This window comes from Oncorhynchus tshawytscha, unplaced genomic scaffold (assembly GCF_018296145.1).
Source record: "Oncorhynchus tshawytscha isolate Ot180627B unplaced genomic scaffold, Otsh_v2.0 Un_scaffold_339_pilon_pilon, whole genome shotgun sequence".
Classification (NCBI taxonomy): Eukaryota; Metazoa; Chordata; class Actinopteri; order Salmoniformes; family Salmonidae; genus Oncorhynchus; species Oncorhynchus tshawytscha.
Genome location: NW_024609815.1, coordinates 225,001 through 242,500, shown reverse-complemented (window position 1 = coordinate 242,500; position 17,500 = coordinate 225,001). Strand labels below are relative to the sequence as shown.

At 43.1% G+C, this 17,500-nt stretch overlaps 2 protein-coding genes across 7 annotated transcripts in view; both read left to right on the top strand.

Moving 5' to 3' along the window:
• LOC112254024 (serine/threonine-protein kinase PAK 2) overlaps positions 1-7,675 on the top strand; it is a 17,799-nt gene extending 10,124 nt beyond the window's left edge. For all 3 annotated transcript variants that reach the window (XM_042318730.1, XM_042318728.1, XM_042318729.1), the window contains exons 8-15: positions 2,497-2,560; positions 2,704-2,752; positions 2,881-2,993; positions 3,167-3,284; positions 3,395-3,494; positions 5,813-6,009; positions 6,121-6,258; positions 6,349-7,675. In XM_042318730.1, coding sequence (XP_042174664.1) covers positions 2,497-2,560; positions 2,704-2,752; positions 2,881-2,993; positions 3,167-3,284; positions 3,395-3,494; positions 5,813-6,009; positions 6,121-6,258; positions 6,349-6,435 — 866 coding nt within the window. In that variant the 3' untranslated portion in view covers positions 6,436-7,675. The remainder of the gene's footprint in view (positions 1-2,496; positions 2,561-2,703; positions 2,753-2,880; positions 2,994-3,166; positions 3,285-3,394; positions 3,495-5,812; positions 6,010-6,120; positions 6,259-6,348) is intronic.
• Positions 7,676-13,171: 5,496 nt separating this feature from the next.
• Positions 13,172-17,500, top strand: part of LOC112236104 (plastin-1-like) — an 11,320-nt gene continuing 6,991 nt past the window's right edge. The window contains exons 1-3 of one of the 4 annotated variants that reach the window (XM_042318742.1): positions 13,172-13,295; positions 14,111-14,247; positions 15,566-15,658. In XM_042318742.1, coding sequence (XP_042174676.1) covers positions 15,589-15,658 — 70 coding nt within the window. In that variant the 5' untranslated portion in view covers positions 13,172-13,295; positions 14,111-14,247; positions 15,566-15,588. Of the gene's footprint in view, positions 13,296-14,105; positions 14,281-15,565; positions 15,659-17,500 lie in introns of those variants that run through there. The other 3 variants (XM_042318741.1, XM_042318743.1, XM_042318744.1) reach the window with 3 other exon arrangements.

Genomic DNA, 17,500 nt, shown 5'->3' with positions numbered 1-17,500 from the left:
GACATACAGTGTATCACACACATCACATTACACACCAACATACAGTATATCACACACATCACACACAGACATACAGTATATCACACACATCATATTACACACAGACATACAGTATATCACACACATCACATTACACACAGACATACAGTATATCACACACATCACATTACACACAGACATACAGTATATCACACACATCACATTACACACAGACATACAGTATATCACACACATCACATTACACACAGACATACAGTATATCACACACATCACACACAGTATATCACACACATCACATTACACACCAACATACAGTATATCACACATCACACACAGACACAGTATATCACACACATCATATTACACACAGACATACAGTATATCACACACATCACATTACACACAGACATACAGTATATCACACACATTACACACAGACATACAGTATATCACACACATCACATTACACACAGACATACAGTATATCACACACATCACACACAGACATACAGTATATCACACACATCACATACACACCAACATACAGTATATCACACACATCACATTACACACAGACATACAGTATATCACACACATCACATGACACACAGACATACAGTATATCACACATCATATTACACACAGACATACAGTATATCACACACATCACACACAGACATAAAGTATATCACACACATCACATTACACACCAACATACAGTATATCACACACATCACATTACACACAGACATACAGTATATCACACACATCACATGACACACAGAGATACAGTATATCACACACAGACATACAGTATATCACACACATCACATTACACACAGACATACAGTATATCACACACATCACATTACACACAGAGATACAGTATATCACACACATCACATTACACACAGAGATACAGTATATCACACACATCACATTACACACAGAGATACAGTATATCACACACATCACATTACACACAGAGATACAGTATATCACACACATCACATTACACACAGACATACAGTATATCACACACAGACATACAGTATATCACACACATCACATTACACACAGACATACAGTATATCACACACATCACATTACACACAGAGATACAGTATATCACACACATCACATTACACACAGAGATACAGTATATCACACACATCACATTACACACAGAGATACAGTATATCACACATCACATTACACACAGACATACAGTGTATCACACACATCACATTACACACCAACATACAGTATATCACACACATCACACACAGACATACAGTATATCACACACATCATATTACACACAGACATACAGTATATCACACACATCACATTACACACAGACATACAGTATATCACACACATCACATTACACACAGACATACAGTATATCACACACATCACATTACACACAGACATACAGTATATCACACACATCACATTACACACAGACATACAGTATATCACACACATCACACACAGTATATCACACACATCACATTACACACCAACATACAGTATATCACACATCACACACAGACACAGTATATCACACACATCATATTACACACAGACATACAGTATATCACACACATCACATTACACACAGACATACAGTATATCACACACATTACACACAGACATACAGTATATCACACACATCACATTACACACAGACATACAGTATATCACACACATCACACACAGACATACAGTATATCACACACATCACATTACACACCAACATACAGTATATCACACACATCACATTACACACAGACATACAGTATATCACACACATCACATGACACACAGACATACAGTATATCACACATCATATTACACACAGACATACAGTATATCACACACATCACATTACACACAGACATACAGTATATCACACACATCACACACAGACATACAGTATATCACACACATCACATTACACACCAACATACAGTATATCACACACATCACATTACACACAGACATACAGTATATCACACACATCACACACAGACATACAGTATATCACACACATCATATTACACACAGACATACAGTATATCACACACATCATATTACACACAGAGATACAGTATATCACACACATCACACACAGTATATCACACACATCATATTACACACAGACATACAGCATATCACACACATCACATGACATACAGCATATCACACACATCACATTACACACAGACATACAGTATATCACACACATCACATTACACACAGACATACAGCATATCACACACATCACATGACATACAGTATATCACACACATCACATGACATCAGTATATCACACACATCACATGACATACAGTATATCACACACATCACATTACACACAGACATACAGCATATCACACACATCACATGACATACAGCATATCACACACATCACATGACATACGGTATGTCACACACATTATGTCACCAGTCTGGTTCTATGTCTTTCAGGAACCATCGTCAGTATTGGAGATCCCAAGAAGAAGTACACACGCTATGAGAAGATCGGCCAGGGGTGAGACACACACACACACACACACATACACACACACTGCAGAGGTGAGTCCATTTACATGTTCACCTTTTTGTGCCCTTATCCATGTCTAAGTTACAAATTGGACTCTACTCTCTCTCTCTATCTCTCGTTCTCTCTCTCAGAGCGTCTGGTACTGTCTACACAGCCATCGATGTTGCCACTGGTGCAGAGGTATTGTCCCTTCCTGTGTCAACACCAACACACACACACATTCAGGCTGACATACAGTACAAACTAAGAATGCAATTCACACAACAGACTTGACACAGATTTAGAACTTGTGTGTGTGTGTGTTACAGGTAGCTATCAAACAAATCAACCTCCAGAAACAGCCGAAGAAGGAGCTGATCATCAACGAGATCCTGGTGATGAAGGAGTTACAGCAACCTAACATCGTCAACTACGTAGACAGGTAACACACACACACACACACACACACCTCAGAAGTACGCCTGTGTCAGTACTCTGTGTGTTGGAGTCAGTTATTTACTTTGTTTCTGTGTGTGTGTGTGTGTGTGTGTGTGTGTGTGTGTGTGTGTGTGTGTGTGTGTGTGTGTGTGTGTGTGTGTGTGTGTGTGTGTGTAGTTTCCTGGTAGGTGAGGAGTTGTTTGTGGTGATGGAGTATCTGGCTGGAGGTTCACTCACGGACGTTGTCACGGAAACATGCATGGACGAGGCTCAGATCGCTGCTGTGTGCAGAGAGGTACACACACACACACTGCTGCTGTCTGCCGAAAGGTATACTCACACACACTCTGAGACACAGAGCACAGGGAGGTGTGTGTGACGGTGTGTCCTGTGTGTGTCCTGTAGTGTCTGCAGGCTCTGGAGTTTCTCCATGCCAACCAGGTGATCCACAGAGACATCAAGAGTGACAACGTGCTGCTGGGCATGGACGGATCTGTCAAGCTCAGTAAGAACACACACACACACACACACACACTGTCACGTATTCTCCCTCTCCGGCGCTCTAGGTCACCAGGCTGCTCATTATTACAGACACCTGTCACCATCGTTACACACACCAGCGCCTCATCAGACTCACCTGGACTCCATCACTTCCCTGATTACCTTCCCTATATACAGTTTAAGTCGGAAGTTTACATACACTTAGGTTGGGGTCATTAAAACTAGTTTTTCAACCACTCCACAAATTTCTTGTTAACAAACTTTAGTTCTGGCTAGTCGGTTAGGACATCTACTTTGTGCATGACACAAGTCATTTTTCTAACAATTGTTTACAGACTGATTATTTCACTTATAATTCACTGTATTACAATTCCAGTGGGTCAGAAGTTTACATAAACGAAGTTGACTGTGCCTTTAAACAGCTTGGAAAATTCCAGAATATTATGTCATGGCTTTAGAAGCTAATTGACATCATTTGAGTCAATTGGAGGTGTACCTGTGGATGTATTTCAAGGCCTACCTTCAAACTCAGTGCCTCTTTGCTTGACATCATGGGAAAATCAAAAGAAATCAGCCAAGACCTCATAAAAAATATTGTAGACCTCCACAAGTCTGGTTCATCTTTGAGAGCAATTTTCAAACGCCTGAAGGTACCACATTCATCTGTACAAACAATAGTACGCAAGTATAAACACCATGGGACCACGCAGCCGTCATACCGCTCAGGAAGGAGACACGTTCTGACGTTCTGAAATGTCATCTCTAGGAGACAGAACGTGTCTCCTTCCTAGAGATGAACGTATTTTGGTGCGAAAAGTGCAAATCAATCCCAGAACAACAGCAAAGGACCTTGTGAAGATGCTGGAGGAAACAGGTACAAAAGTATCTATATCCACAGTAAAACAAGTCCTCTATCGACATAACCTAAAAGGCCGCTCAGCAAGGAAGAAGCCACTGCTCCAAAACCACCATAAAAAAGCCAGAGTACGGTTTGCAACTGCACATGGGTACAAAGATCGTACTTTTTGGAGAAATATCCTCTGGTCTCATGAAAGAAAAATAGAACTGTTTGGCCATAATGACCATCGTTATGTTTGGAGGAAAAGGGGGGAGGATTGCAAGCCGAAGAACATCATTCCAACCGTGAAGCACGGGGGTGGCAGCATCATGTTGTGAGGGTGCTTTGCTGCAGGAGGGACTGGTGCACTTCACAAAATAGATGGCATCATGAGGGAGGAAAATTATGTGGATATATTGAAGCAACATCTCAAGATCAGTCAGGAAGTTAAAGCTTGGTCGCAAATGGGTCTTTCAAATGGACAATAACCCCAAGCATACTTCCAAAGTTGTTGCAAAATGACTTAAGGGCAACAAAGTCAAGGTATTGGAGTGACCATCACAAAGCCCTGACCTCAATCCCATAGACAAATTGTGGGCAGAACTGAAAAAGCATGTGCGAGCAAGGAGGCCTACAAACCTGACTCAGTTACACCAGCACTGTCAGGAGGAATGGGCCAAAATTCACCCAACTTATTGTGGGAAGCTTGTGGAAGGCTACCCGAAATGTTTGACCCAAGTTAAACAATTTAAAGGCAATGCTACCAAATACTAATTGAGTATATGTAAACTTCTGACCCACTGGGAATGTGATGAAAGAAATAAAAGCTGAAATAAATCATTCTCTCTCCTATTATTCTGACATTTCACATTCTTAAAATAAAGTGGTGATCCTAACTGACCTAAGACTGGGAATTTTTACTAGGATTAAATGTCAGGAATGGTGAAAAACTGAGTTTAAATGTGTTTGGCTAAGGTGTATGTAAACTTCCTACTTCAACTGTATATCTCTCCCTTTGGGTCCTTCCTCAGGCGTTATTGACTCTGTTCTGGTTTCATGTCTGTGAGCGTTTTCTGTTTCTTGTTTTGTATTACGTTCTATTTATTCATTAAATGATTCACTCCCTGTACTTGCTTCCCAACTCCCAGTGTACACGTTACACACACACTTTCTGTCTGCCTCCTCTTCCTCTCTCCCTTCATCTCTCCCCCTCTCCTCTGTAGCTGGTTCTGGGTTCTGTTCCTAGATAATATGCCTTGCCAATCCTAAGTATCCTATTGTTTTGTGTCCTATCATTGTATTGGCTTGACAATCACACTAACTTACCTGTTTTCTCTCCTCTGTCTAGCTGAATGTGACTAGGTGAATGTTTCATATTAACTTGACAGTCACACTAACTTGGATCGTACTGCATTGTCCCCTGTCATTATACTGCTGGGTTGACCTTCCCTCTAACATGTCTGTTCTCTCCCCTCCCTCTCCAGCTGACTTTGGGTTCTGTGCCCAGATCACTCCAGAGCAGAGTAAAAGAAGCACCATGGTGGGGACTCCCTACTGGATGGCTCCTGAGGTGGTGACCAGGAAGGCCTACGGACCCAAGGTGGACATCTGGTCCCTGGGCATCATGGCTATAGAGATGGTGGAGGGAGAACCCCCTTACCTCAACGAGAACCCACTCAGGGTGAGGATGGATTTGTGTGTGTGTATGGGGGGGGGTTCCATGCTTGTGTGTGTGTCCAGGCATTGCACTTGGTGGCCAGTAATGTTCAGTGTGTGTCTGTGTCTTATACAGGCCCTCTACCTGATAGCCACCAATGGGACTCCAGAGCTCCAGTCTCCAGAGAAGTTATCTCCAGTGTTCAGGTCCTTCCTGTCCCGCTGTCTGGAGATGGATGTAGAGAAGAGAGGAGGGGGGAAAGAACTACTGCAGGTACACACACGCACAAACAAACACACACATACACACACACCGTGATGAGAAGAGTTTGTTTCATTGGTTGATCTCTTGTCTTCCCTGTAGCATCCATTCCTAAAGCTGGCCAAGCCTCTCTCCAGCCTCACCCCTCTCATCCTGGCAGCCAAGGAGGCCATGAAGAGTAACCGCTAACCCTGGTTAGCCACAGATACACTGGATTCCTATGTCTCTATGTTAGCCTGAGCGCTAACTGCTAGCCTTACCAGCTAACTTCCAGCCCTACTCTGCCAACTCGTCAGTGCCTCTCTGTAACTGACAGCATCTCCTCCTTGATGCTAAACACCAGCCTGCTAGCACCCTGGCTCGTACACCTACAAGTCACACAAGTCGGCTTCCTGCTCTGTTTGACTCCCCTTCCCCTCTGTCCACCCCTCACTCCATATCACACACCAGTCTTCCTATGTCTTTTACCCCCTCCCTGTCTGTCCCTCACATCCCCCTCATCTGTCCCTCACCCCCTCCTCATCTGTCCCTCACCCTCACTCCATATTACACACCAGTATTCCTATGTCTCTTACCCCTCCCTGTCTGTCCCTCACCCCCACTCCTCATCTGTCCCTCACCCGCCCTCCATTTTCCTCACCCTCTTTTTCATTCAGATGTTGTGAGGTTTTCTTGTTCTGTTTGTCTCTCTTCCTGCTACCTGTTCTTTCTCTCTCTTTACTCTGACTAAGAAACTTAAAGGTGCAATCTGTAACTTTTTTTTGTCCCACAAACAAATGGTTCATTTCAAGCCTCCAGTATCAGTGTTGCAGTACACCTTCAAATAAAACTACAGATTGCACCTTAAAAATAATTGCTGTATGGAACTATCTCGGTATTCAATTCAAATATTTTGGCAGCAAAACCAAATAAAACATTTCAAAGTCGTTTTGTATATTATGTACTTTGGCAAACGTTGAGGGGTAAAAACCTGGATATTTAGACAACTGTTTTTTAATGTGTATGAATACTTTTCATTCTGTGTTTTGTGACTAACATTCTGATAGAAACCTTCCATAACGGTGTGCCTTAATGAACACAACATCTAGGCTCTATGGGGTGAATCCTAACTTTCACTTCATTAAGTTGAATTGTCACTTAGTCTCCTATTGACATCAACGCATGACTACGTGAAAACGTAGTGGAAGTTAGGATTTGCTCCTATGATTGGCCAATCAAAAAGCATTCCACCGTGCTAGACTAGTTCCATTCCATTTCAGAGACATTCCAGTCAGAGAGGTTGATTGGTTGAGTCTGATGATGTTGATGATTTTAATAAGTATCCCCTTCTGTTGTTCATTTTTAATTAATGAAACCAAACCTTTTTTTTACAGGAAGCCATGTATTTTCAAACAGACTATGTAAATGATTAAAGATAGACTTGAACTAATGCTTGTGTGCGTGTGTCTGTGTAGAACAGTATAGGTGAAGTACTGTGTCTGTGTAGAACATTATAGGGTGAAGTACTGTGTCTGTAGAACATTATAGGGTGAAGTACTGTGTCTGTGTAGAACAGTATAGGTGAAGTACTGTGTCTGTAGAACATTATAGGGTGAAGTACTGTGTCTGTGTAGAACAGTATAGGTGAAGTACTGTGTCTGTAGAACATTATAGGGTGAAGTACTGTGTCTGTAGAACATTATAGGGTGAAGTACTGTGTCTGTGTAGAACAGTATAGGTGAAGTACTGTGTCTGTGTAGAACATTATAGGGTGAAGTACTGTGTCTGTGTAGAACAGTATAGGTGAAGTACTGTGTCTGTGTAGAACATTATAGGGTGAAGTACTGTGTCTGTGTAGAACATTATAGGGAAGTACTGTGTCTGTGTAGAACATTATAGGTGAAGTACTGAAACATTATAGGTGAAGTACTGTGTCTGTGTAGAACAGTATAGGTGAAGTACTGTGTCTGTGTAGAACATTATAGGGTGAAGTACTGTGTCTGTGTAGAACATTATAGGGTGAAGTACTGTGTCTGTGTAGAACAGTATAGGTGAAGTACTGTGTCTGTGTAGAACATTATAGGGTGAAGTACTGTGTCTGTGTAGAACAGTATAGGTGAAGTACTGTGTCTGTGTAGAACATTATAGGTCTGTGAAGTACTGTGTCTGTGTAGAACAGTATAGGTGAAGTACTGTGTCTGTAGAACATTATAGGTCTGTGTAGAACATTATGAAGTACTGTGTCTGTAGAACATTATAGGGTGAAGTACTGTGTCTGTGTAGAACAGTATAGGTGAAGTACTGTGTCTGTGTAGAACATTAGGTGAAGTAGTCTGGTGGGTGAAGTACTGTGTCTGTGTAAAACATTATAGGTGAAGTACTGTGTCTGTGTAGAACAGTATAGGTGAAGTACTGTGTCTGTGTAAAACATTATAGGGTGAAGTACTGTGTCTGTGTAGAACATTATAGGTGAAGTACTGTGTCTGTGTAGAACATTATAGGTGAAGTACTGTGTCTGTGTAAAACATTATAGGTGAAGTACTGTGTCTGTGTAGAACTCTGTGTAGAACAGTATAGGTGAAGTACTGTGTCTGTGTAAAACATTATAGGGTGAAGTACTGTGTCTGTGTAGAACAGTATAGGTGAAGTACTGTGTCTGTGTCTGTGTAGAACAGTATAGGTGAAGTAGAACATTATAGGTGAAGTACTGTGTCTGTGTAGAACAGTATAGGTGAAGTACTGTGTCTGTGTAGAACATTATAGGGTGAAGTACTGTGTCTGTGTAGAACATGGTGTCTGTGTCTGTGTAGAACATTATAGGTGAAGTACTGTGTCTGTGTAGAACATTATAGGTGAAGTACTGTGTCTGTGTAGAACATTATAGGTGAAGTACTGTGTCTGTGTAGGGTGAACATTATAGGGTGAAGTACTGTGTCTGTGTAGAACAGTATAGGTGAAGTACTGTGTCTGTGTAGAACATTATAGGTGAAGTACTGTGTCTGTGTAGAACATTATAGGTGAAGTACTGTGTCTGTGTAGAACATTATAGGTGAAGTACTGTGTCTGTGTAGAACAGTATAGGTGAAGTACTGTGTCTGTGTAGAACATTATAGGGTGAAGTACTGTGTCTGTGTAGAACATTATAGGTGAAGTACTGTGTCTGTGTAGAACAGTATAGGTGAAGTACTGTGTCTGTGTAGAACATTATAGGGTGAAGTACTGTGTCTGTGTAGAACATTATAGGGTGAAGTACTGTGTCTGTAGAACAGTATAGGTGAAGTACTGTGTCTGTGTAGAACATTATAGGGTGAAGTACTGTGTCTGTGTAGAAGAGGTGATAGGTGAAGTACTGTGTCTGTGTAGAACATTATAGGGTGAAGTACTGTGTCTGTGTAGAACATTATAGGTGAAGTACTGTGTCTGTGTAGAACATTATAGGTGAAGTACTGTGTCTGTGTAGAACAGTATAGGTGAAGTACTGTGTCTGTGTAGAACATTATAGGGTGAAGTACTGTGTCTGTGTAGAACATTAGGGTGAAGTACTGTGTGAGAACATTATAGGGTGAAGTACTGTGTCTGTGTAGAACATTATAGGGTGAAGTACTGTGTCTGTGTAGAACATTATAGGTGAAGTGTGTCTGTGTACTGTGTCTGTGTAGAACATTATAGGTGAAGTACTGTGTCTGTGTAGAACATTATAGGGTGAAGTACTGTGTCTGTGAACATTATAGAACATTATAGGGTGAAGTACTGTGTCTGTGTAGAACATTATAGGGTGAAGTACTGTGTCTGTGTAGAACATTATAGGTGAAGTACTGTGTCTGTGTAGAACACTAGGTGAAGTACTGTGTCTGTGTAGAACATTATAGGTGAAGTACTGTGTCTGTGTAGAACATTATAGGGTGAAGTACTGTGTCTGTAGAACATTATAGGGTGAAGTACTGTGTCTGTGTCTGTGTAGAACATTATAGGGTGAAGTACTGTGTCTGTGTAGAACATTATAGGTGAAGTACTGTGTCTGTGTAGAACAGTATAGGTGAAGTACTGTGTCTGTGTAGAACATTATAGGTGAAGTACTGTGTCTGTGTAGAACATTATAGGGTGAAGTACTGTGTCTGTAGAACATTATAGGGTGAAGTACTGTGTCTGTTTAGAACATTATAGGGTGAAGTACTCTGGCTGTACCAGTGGAGGGCATTCTGCGTTCACTGCTTTCCACTGTAGATTTTCACGGGCGTATCTCGCTCTCTCTTTCTTTCCCCCACCCCTTTACCCCACCCTCTCTCTCTCTTTCCCCCACCCCCTGTCCCCACCCTCTGTCTTTTTCCCCCACCCCTTTACCCCACCCTCTCTCTCTCTTTCCCCCACCCCTTTACCCCATCCTCTCTCTCTTTCTCTCTCCCTTCTCTCCCCCGCTCTCTTTCTCTCTCCCTCCCTCCCGTTTCTCTCTCCGCTCCTCCTCCTTTCTCTCTCCCTTCTCTCCCATGCTCTCTTTCTCTCCCTCCCTCCCGTTTCTCTCTCTACGCTCCTCCTCCTTTCTCCCTCCCTCCCCTTTCTCTCTCTACGCTCCTCCTCCTTTCTCTCTCCCACGCTCTCTTTCTCAGTCATAGTGTTTCATCTCTCAGGTCTTTAACAGCTGGACTACAGTGTAATTATGGGACCAATATAAAGCACTGATTGTTAGATGGTTTCACATTGAGAGATGTAAGCTGTACAATACCCCTATAGCTGTAGTTGGGGGACATTTATCTGTAGTTGGGGGACATTTATGTCTTGATAGCTCTGTGTGTGTTCGTGCGTGTGTGTGTAACCAGAGAGGCCCGGTGTGAGACTGGGCTGATCAGGTGTCGGAGAGCAGAGCTGAGGAAGAGATGGAGTCCTGAAGGTCTGTTTTAGAGGTAGACAGACTACTGAGGTCGGTGTGTGTCGAGACAACGTATAGAGACGTGTGTTATTTGGTTCAGGGAGAGAGTGGGACTTGTGTGTTTCTGAAGAGAGGAGAGGGTGAGGCTGGATCCCTGTTATCCTGCAGGCCGGATCCCGGGTACTCTGCAGGCTGGGTCCTAAACCTCTCAGCAGGCTGGTGAGTGACAGACAGTAAGCTCTTTACTGCAGTACTGGAGGACTGAGCTACTGGGTGACCAAAGCCAAATAAAGGTTTGGGCAACTTTGCCAGTCATAAGGAGTATTTGGATTCTCAGTAACCATAGCAGTTCAGCTAGCTGTTGTTTGAAAAGTCAGTAAATTCAGCATTTCTCTATATGGCTCTATCTGTGTGTCACTACCAAGGTGAAGCATTTCTGTGGCAGTAAAGCAGTGGGTTGTTACAGTAAAGCAGTGGGTTGTGTTACAGTAAAGCAGTGGGGTGTTACAGTAAAGCAGTGGGTTGTTACAGTAAAGCAGTCGGTTGTTACAGTAAAGCAGTGGGTTGTTACAGTAAAACAGTGGGGTGTTACAGTAAAGCAGTGGGGTGTTACAGTAAAGCAGTGTGGTGTTACAGTAAAGCAGTGAGGTGTTACAGTAAAGCAGTGAGGTGTTACAGTAAAGCAGTGGGGTGTTACAGTAAAGCAGTGGGGTGTTACAGTAAAGCAGTGGGTTGTTACAGTAAAGCAGTCGGTTGTTACAGTAAAGCAGTGGGTTGTTACAGTAAAACAGTGGGGTGTTACAGTAAAGCAGCGGGTTGTTACTGTAAAGCAGTGGGTTGTTACAGTAAAGCAGTGAGGTGTTACAGTAAAGCAGTGGGTTGTTACAGTAAAGCAGTGTTACAGTAAAGCAGTGGGTGTTACAGTAAAGGTGTTACAGTGTTTACAGTAAAGCAGTGGGGTGTTACAGTAAAGCAGTGGGGTGTTACAGTAAAGCAGTGTGGTGTTACAGTAAAGCAGTGAGGTGTTACAGTAAAGCAGTGGGTTGTTACAGTAAAGCAGTGGGGTGTTACAGTAAAGCAGTGAGGTGTTACAGTAAAGCAGTGGGGTGTTACAGTAAAGCAGTGAGGTGTTACAGTAAAGCAGTGGGGTGTTACAGTAAAGCAGTGGGGTGTTACAGTAAAGCAGTGGGTTGTTACAGTAAAGCAGTGGGGTGTTACAGTAAAGCAGTGGGTTGTTACAGTAAAGCAGTGGGGTGTTACAGTAAAGCAGTGAGGTGTTACAGTAAAGCAGTGGGGTGTTACAGTAAAGCAGTGAGGTGTTACAGTAAAGCAGTGGGGTGTTACAGTAAAGCAGTGTTACAGTAAAGCAGTGTGTTACAGTAAAGCAGTGACAGGCAGTGTTACAGTAAAGCAGTGGGGTGTTACAGTAAAGCAGTGGGTGTTACAGTAAAGCAAAGTGGGGTGTTACAGTAAAGCAGTAAAGCAGGGGGTGTTACAGTAAAGCAGTGGGTGTTACAGTAAAGCAGTGAGGTGTTACAGTAAAGCAGTGAGGTGTTACAGTAAAGCAGTGGGTTGTTACAGTAAAGCAGTGGGCTGTTACAGTAAAGCAGTGGGGTGTTACAGTAAAGCAGTGGGGTGTTACAGTAAAGCAGTGAGGTGTTACAGTAAAGCAGTGAGGTGTTACAGTAAAGCAGTGAGGTGTTACAGTAAAGCAGTGGGTTGTTACAATAAAGCAGTGGGTTGTTACAGTAAAGCGGTGAGTTTTTGTAATAATGTGCTGTTTTCTCCTTGCATTGAGTTTCACTGTATTGTCTGGCAAAGTAGAAAGGAATGTGTGTGTGAGTGTGGAGGGGTATGTACAGCTAGAGTTCTCATTTATTAAACATGGCTGTTAGAAACCCAACACACCTGTAGCCAACACACACCTCTCCCTCTTACATCTCTTTGCAATGTGTGTGTGTGTGAGTGCATGCGTGTGTGCGTTCGTGCATGCCAGTGTGTGGTGAAAGAAACCGATGACACAGCTAAAGGGTTAATTGCTAACTCCCAGGCTGGAGTCTCTGGAGGACCACGCCCATCCCAGAGTTCAATGGGCCGAAGGTCTCTTGTCCTCTGCTGCTTCGGTCAAGACAGCGAGCGAGAAGACACCTGACCACCTCTAAACCTCTACCAAGCTTCTCCAGCCCTGTCTGATCCTCTCTTCACGGTAAGTCTTCAATTTCCTGTTTTGGCTACTATTTACTACACAAATACAGTAGCCTATGTGGTGCTTTCTGACACTTACAGTATATCAAAGGAGGAAGACTGATTGATCACTACTTGGCACCAAATGATACAAATTTTTGCTATCGTTCTTTTTTTACATCCGTTATTAGACAGTGACAACGATGATGATTATGAACATGGTCTTTTGCCTGCTAATGCCTGCAATGCAGTGAAGAAAATGATGACAACAATAACATTTCATGTAACTGGCCCCTCTAACAGTACAACTGGCTCCAGATTGCCCCCCCGCCAGTTGAAAAGTCTTCCAAAGTCTTCTAAGTAGCTGGCGGGATGAAAAATATAGCAGAATTTGTCATGCAGAACCTGTCTCAGCCAGTAGTGTTTAAGTCCTGTAATAAACTTGTTGCAGAGTAGCCTATTGTTTAGAGCGTTGGACTAGTAACCAGAAGGTTGCAAGTTCAAATCCCCGAGCTGACAAGGTACAAATCTGTCATTCTGCCCCTGAACAGGCAGTTAACCCACTGTTCCTAGGCTGTCATTGAAAATAAGAATTTGTTTTCCTAGTTAAATAAAGGTAAAATAAAAACTTATTAAGTCAATTTCTTGCTAAGTAAATGTCTAACTGGCTACTGCTATCATTCATCTGTATATATATTTTAATAATGTAATTTAGTTATGAAGGACACCACATAATAATTAACATATCAGCTCACGACACCGCAGTTATCTCCACAGCTGATGTTCATGTGGAGATGGCTGTAAAATAATAAAACTCCTGTTCTCTACCCAGCGCAGCTGAACAACTCCTAGCCTCTGTTAGGCCAGTCGACAGACCCACTCTACTCAGCCAGGAGTGACTGAACGCGGGGAGCAGAGAGACCTTGGCCCCTCTCGTCCAGAACAGGACCAAACAGACACAGGCTTTTATGAAGGTGTGTTCTGGGGTGTGAGCCCCCGGGGATCAGGTGTGTGGAGAGTGTGTGGAGTGTCAGCGAGGGGAGCTGTCAGGGTGTGTGGTGGGGGAGGGGTGAGGAGTGTGTAAAATTTACAGAAGGCAGCAGGGTGTGGGTCAATTCATTTTCAATTCAGTCAATTCAAATTCAAAAATGTGCATCCGATATCAAATTAATTTCCTGAATTGACTAAACTTGAATGGAACAGTACAGAGCTGTGGGATCAAAGTCACGGCCATATATGGAGTCTACGCTGAGTGAGCCCTCAGAACAGCCTCAGTTGGACGGGACATGGACTCTACAAGGTGTCAAAAGCGTTCCACAGGGATGCTGGCCCATGTTGACTCCATTGCTTCCCATTGTTGTTTCAAATTGGAAGGATGTCCTCTGGGTGGTGGACCATTCTTGAAACACACTGTTGAGTGTGAAAATCCCACCAGCGTTGCAGTTCTTGACACACTCAAACTGGTGCGCCTGGCACCTACTACCATACCCTGTTCAAAGGCAATTCAATGTTTTGTCTTGTCCATTCACCCTCTGAATGGCACACACACAATCCATGTGTTAATTGTCTCAAGACTTAAAAATCCTTCCTTAACCTGTCTCCTCCCCTTCATCTACACTGATTGAAGTGACATCAATAAGGGATCATAGCTTTCACTTGGATTTACCTGGTCAGTCTATGTCATGGAAAGAGCTGGTGTTTCTAATGTTTTGTCCACTCAGTGTATATTGAGGCCGTTCCAGGACACAACACATGTCCTTATTGTACTCGTATCTCTCCCTCTAGTTAATCAATAACAACACAACTATTTTCAATACTAATATCATCATACAGAACTGTATCATGTCGTTTTTCAGAGCTTAAACATATAGACCCTTACCTTCTGGGGCTTAGATCATATGGTTCATTATATAGATTAGATTCTAGATTGTAGATAGTCTTATCTTCATTCTCTCCTTATTCTAGTTAGCTCTGTATTCTCTGCAGCCTGTGGTAGCACACTTATCACTGTTAGAATGGGTAGATTATTGCTCAATACACTGGCAGGTCAATGGAAGCATGAGGTCACAATGGAAGCATGAGGTCACAATGGAAGCATGAGATCACAATAGAAGCATGAGGTCACAATGGAAGTATGAGATCACAATGGAAGCATGAGGTCACAATGGAAGCATGTTGCCTCTTTGTCAGTTTAGAAGTCAAGTTTGTTCTGCATCTGTACCTCGCATTTCTATTACAAATATTTCCCTTTATTGTGATGATAAATTGACGGTGTGTGTGTGTGTGTATCAGGTAATCTAGATAGACTGTCCAGTATGGCGAACAAGGTGACCCAGATATCACGAGAGGACCTGGAGGAGCTCCGAGAGGCTTTCAACAGGATCGGTTAGTCACACACACACACACACACACACAGTGCTTGCAGAAAATGCTGACTCAGGTCATGGTTTATAACCAATCATAAAGCAGTATAAGTTTTTTTATTGGTAAGTCTCACTCTGTGTTAGGGACCTGCACACCTGTTCTACAACTTCACTTCAGGTGTACAAAAGGTTTTGTTCTACGTGTCAGGGGTTGCCAGGTCCATTGGTGAACTGAGTGGTTGCCAGATGACTCATCATTAGAGTCAGTACATCCCTGATAAGTGAGCATCATATTTCTACAGACTCTGTAACTGCACTGCAGTTCATCAGACCCAATTAGGAGATGTTAGATCATCTAGAAGTTAGAGAGGGAGATAGGTAACCTAGAGGTTAGAGAGGTAACCTAGAGATTAGAGAGGTAACCTAGAGGTTAGAGAGGGAGATATGTAACCTAGAGGTTAGAGAGGTAACCTAGAGGTTAGAGAGGGAGATATGTAACCTAGAGGTTAGAGAGTTAACCTAGAGGTTAGAGAGGGAAATATATAACCTAGAGGTTAGAGAGTTAACCTAGAGGTTAGAGTGGGAGATAGGTAACCTAGAGTTTAGAGAGGGAAATATATAACCTAGAGGTTAGAGAGGGAGATAAGTAACCTAGAGGTTAGAGAGTTAACCTAGAGGTTAGAGAGGGAAATATATAACCTAGAGGTTAGAGAGTTAACCTAGAGGTTAGAGTGGGAGATAGGTAACCTAGAGGTTAGAGAGGGAAATATATAACCTAGAGGTTAGAGTGGTAACCTAGAGGTTAGAGTGGGAAATATATAACCTATATGTTAGAGAGGGAGATAGGTAATCTAGAGGTTAGAGTGGGAGATAGGTAACCTAGAGGTTAGAGAGGTAACCTAGAGGTTAGAGAGGGACATAGGTAGCCTAGAGGTTAGAGTGGGAGATAGGTAACCTAGAGGTTAGAGAGGTAATCTAGAGGTGAGAGTGAAAGACCCCCAGGTGGTGAGGGTAGGCAACAACATTTCCACCCCGCTGATCCTCAACACTGGGGCCCCACAAGGGTGCGTTCTGAGCCCTCTCCTGTACTCCCTGTTCACCCACGACTGCGTGGTCACGCACACCTCCAACTCAATCATCAAGTTTGCGGACGACACAACAGTGGTAGGCTTGATTACCAACAACGACGAGACGGCCTACAGGGAGGAGGTGAGGGCCCTCGGAGTGTGGTGTCAGGAAAATAACCTCACACTCAACGTCAACAAAACTAAGGAGATGATTGTGGACTTCAGGAAACAGCAGAGGGAACACCCCCCTATCCACATTGATGGAACAGTAGTGGAGAGGGTAGTAAGTTTTAAGTTCCTCAGCGTACACATCACAGACAAACTGAATTGGTCCACCCACACAGACAGCATCGTGAAGAAGGTGCTGCAGCGCCTCTTCAACCTCAGGAGGCTGAAGAAATTCGGCTTGTCACCAAAAGCACTCACAAACTTCTACAGATGCACAATAGAGAGCATCCTGTCGGGCTGTATCACCGCCTGGTACGGCAACTGCTCCGCCCACAACCGTAAGGCTCTCCAGAGGGTAGTGAGGTCTGCACAACGCATCACCGGGGGCAAACTACCTGCCCTCCAGGACACCCACACCACCCGATGTCACAGGAAGGCCATCAAGATCATCAAGGACAACAACCACCCGAGCCACTGCCTGTTCACCCCGCTATCATCCAGAAGGCGAGGTCAGTACAGGTGCATCAAAGCTGGGACCGAGAGACTGAAAAACAGCTTATATCTCAAGGCCATCAGACTGTTAAACAGCCACCACTAACATTGAGTGGCTGCTGCCAACACACTGACTC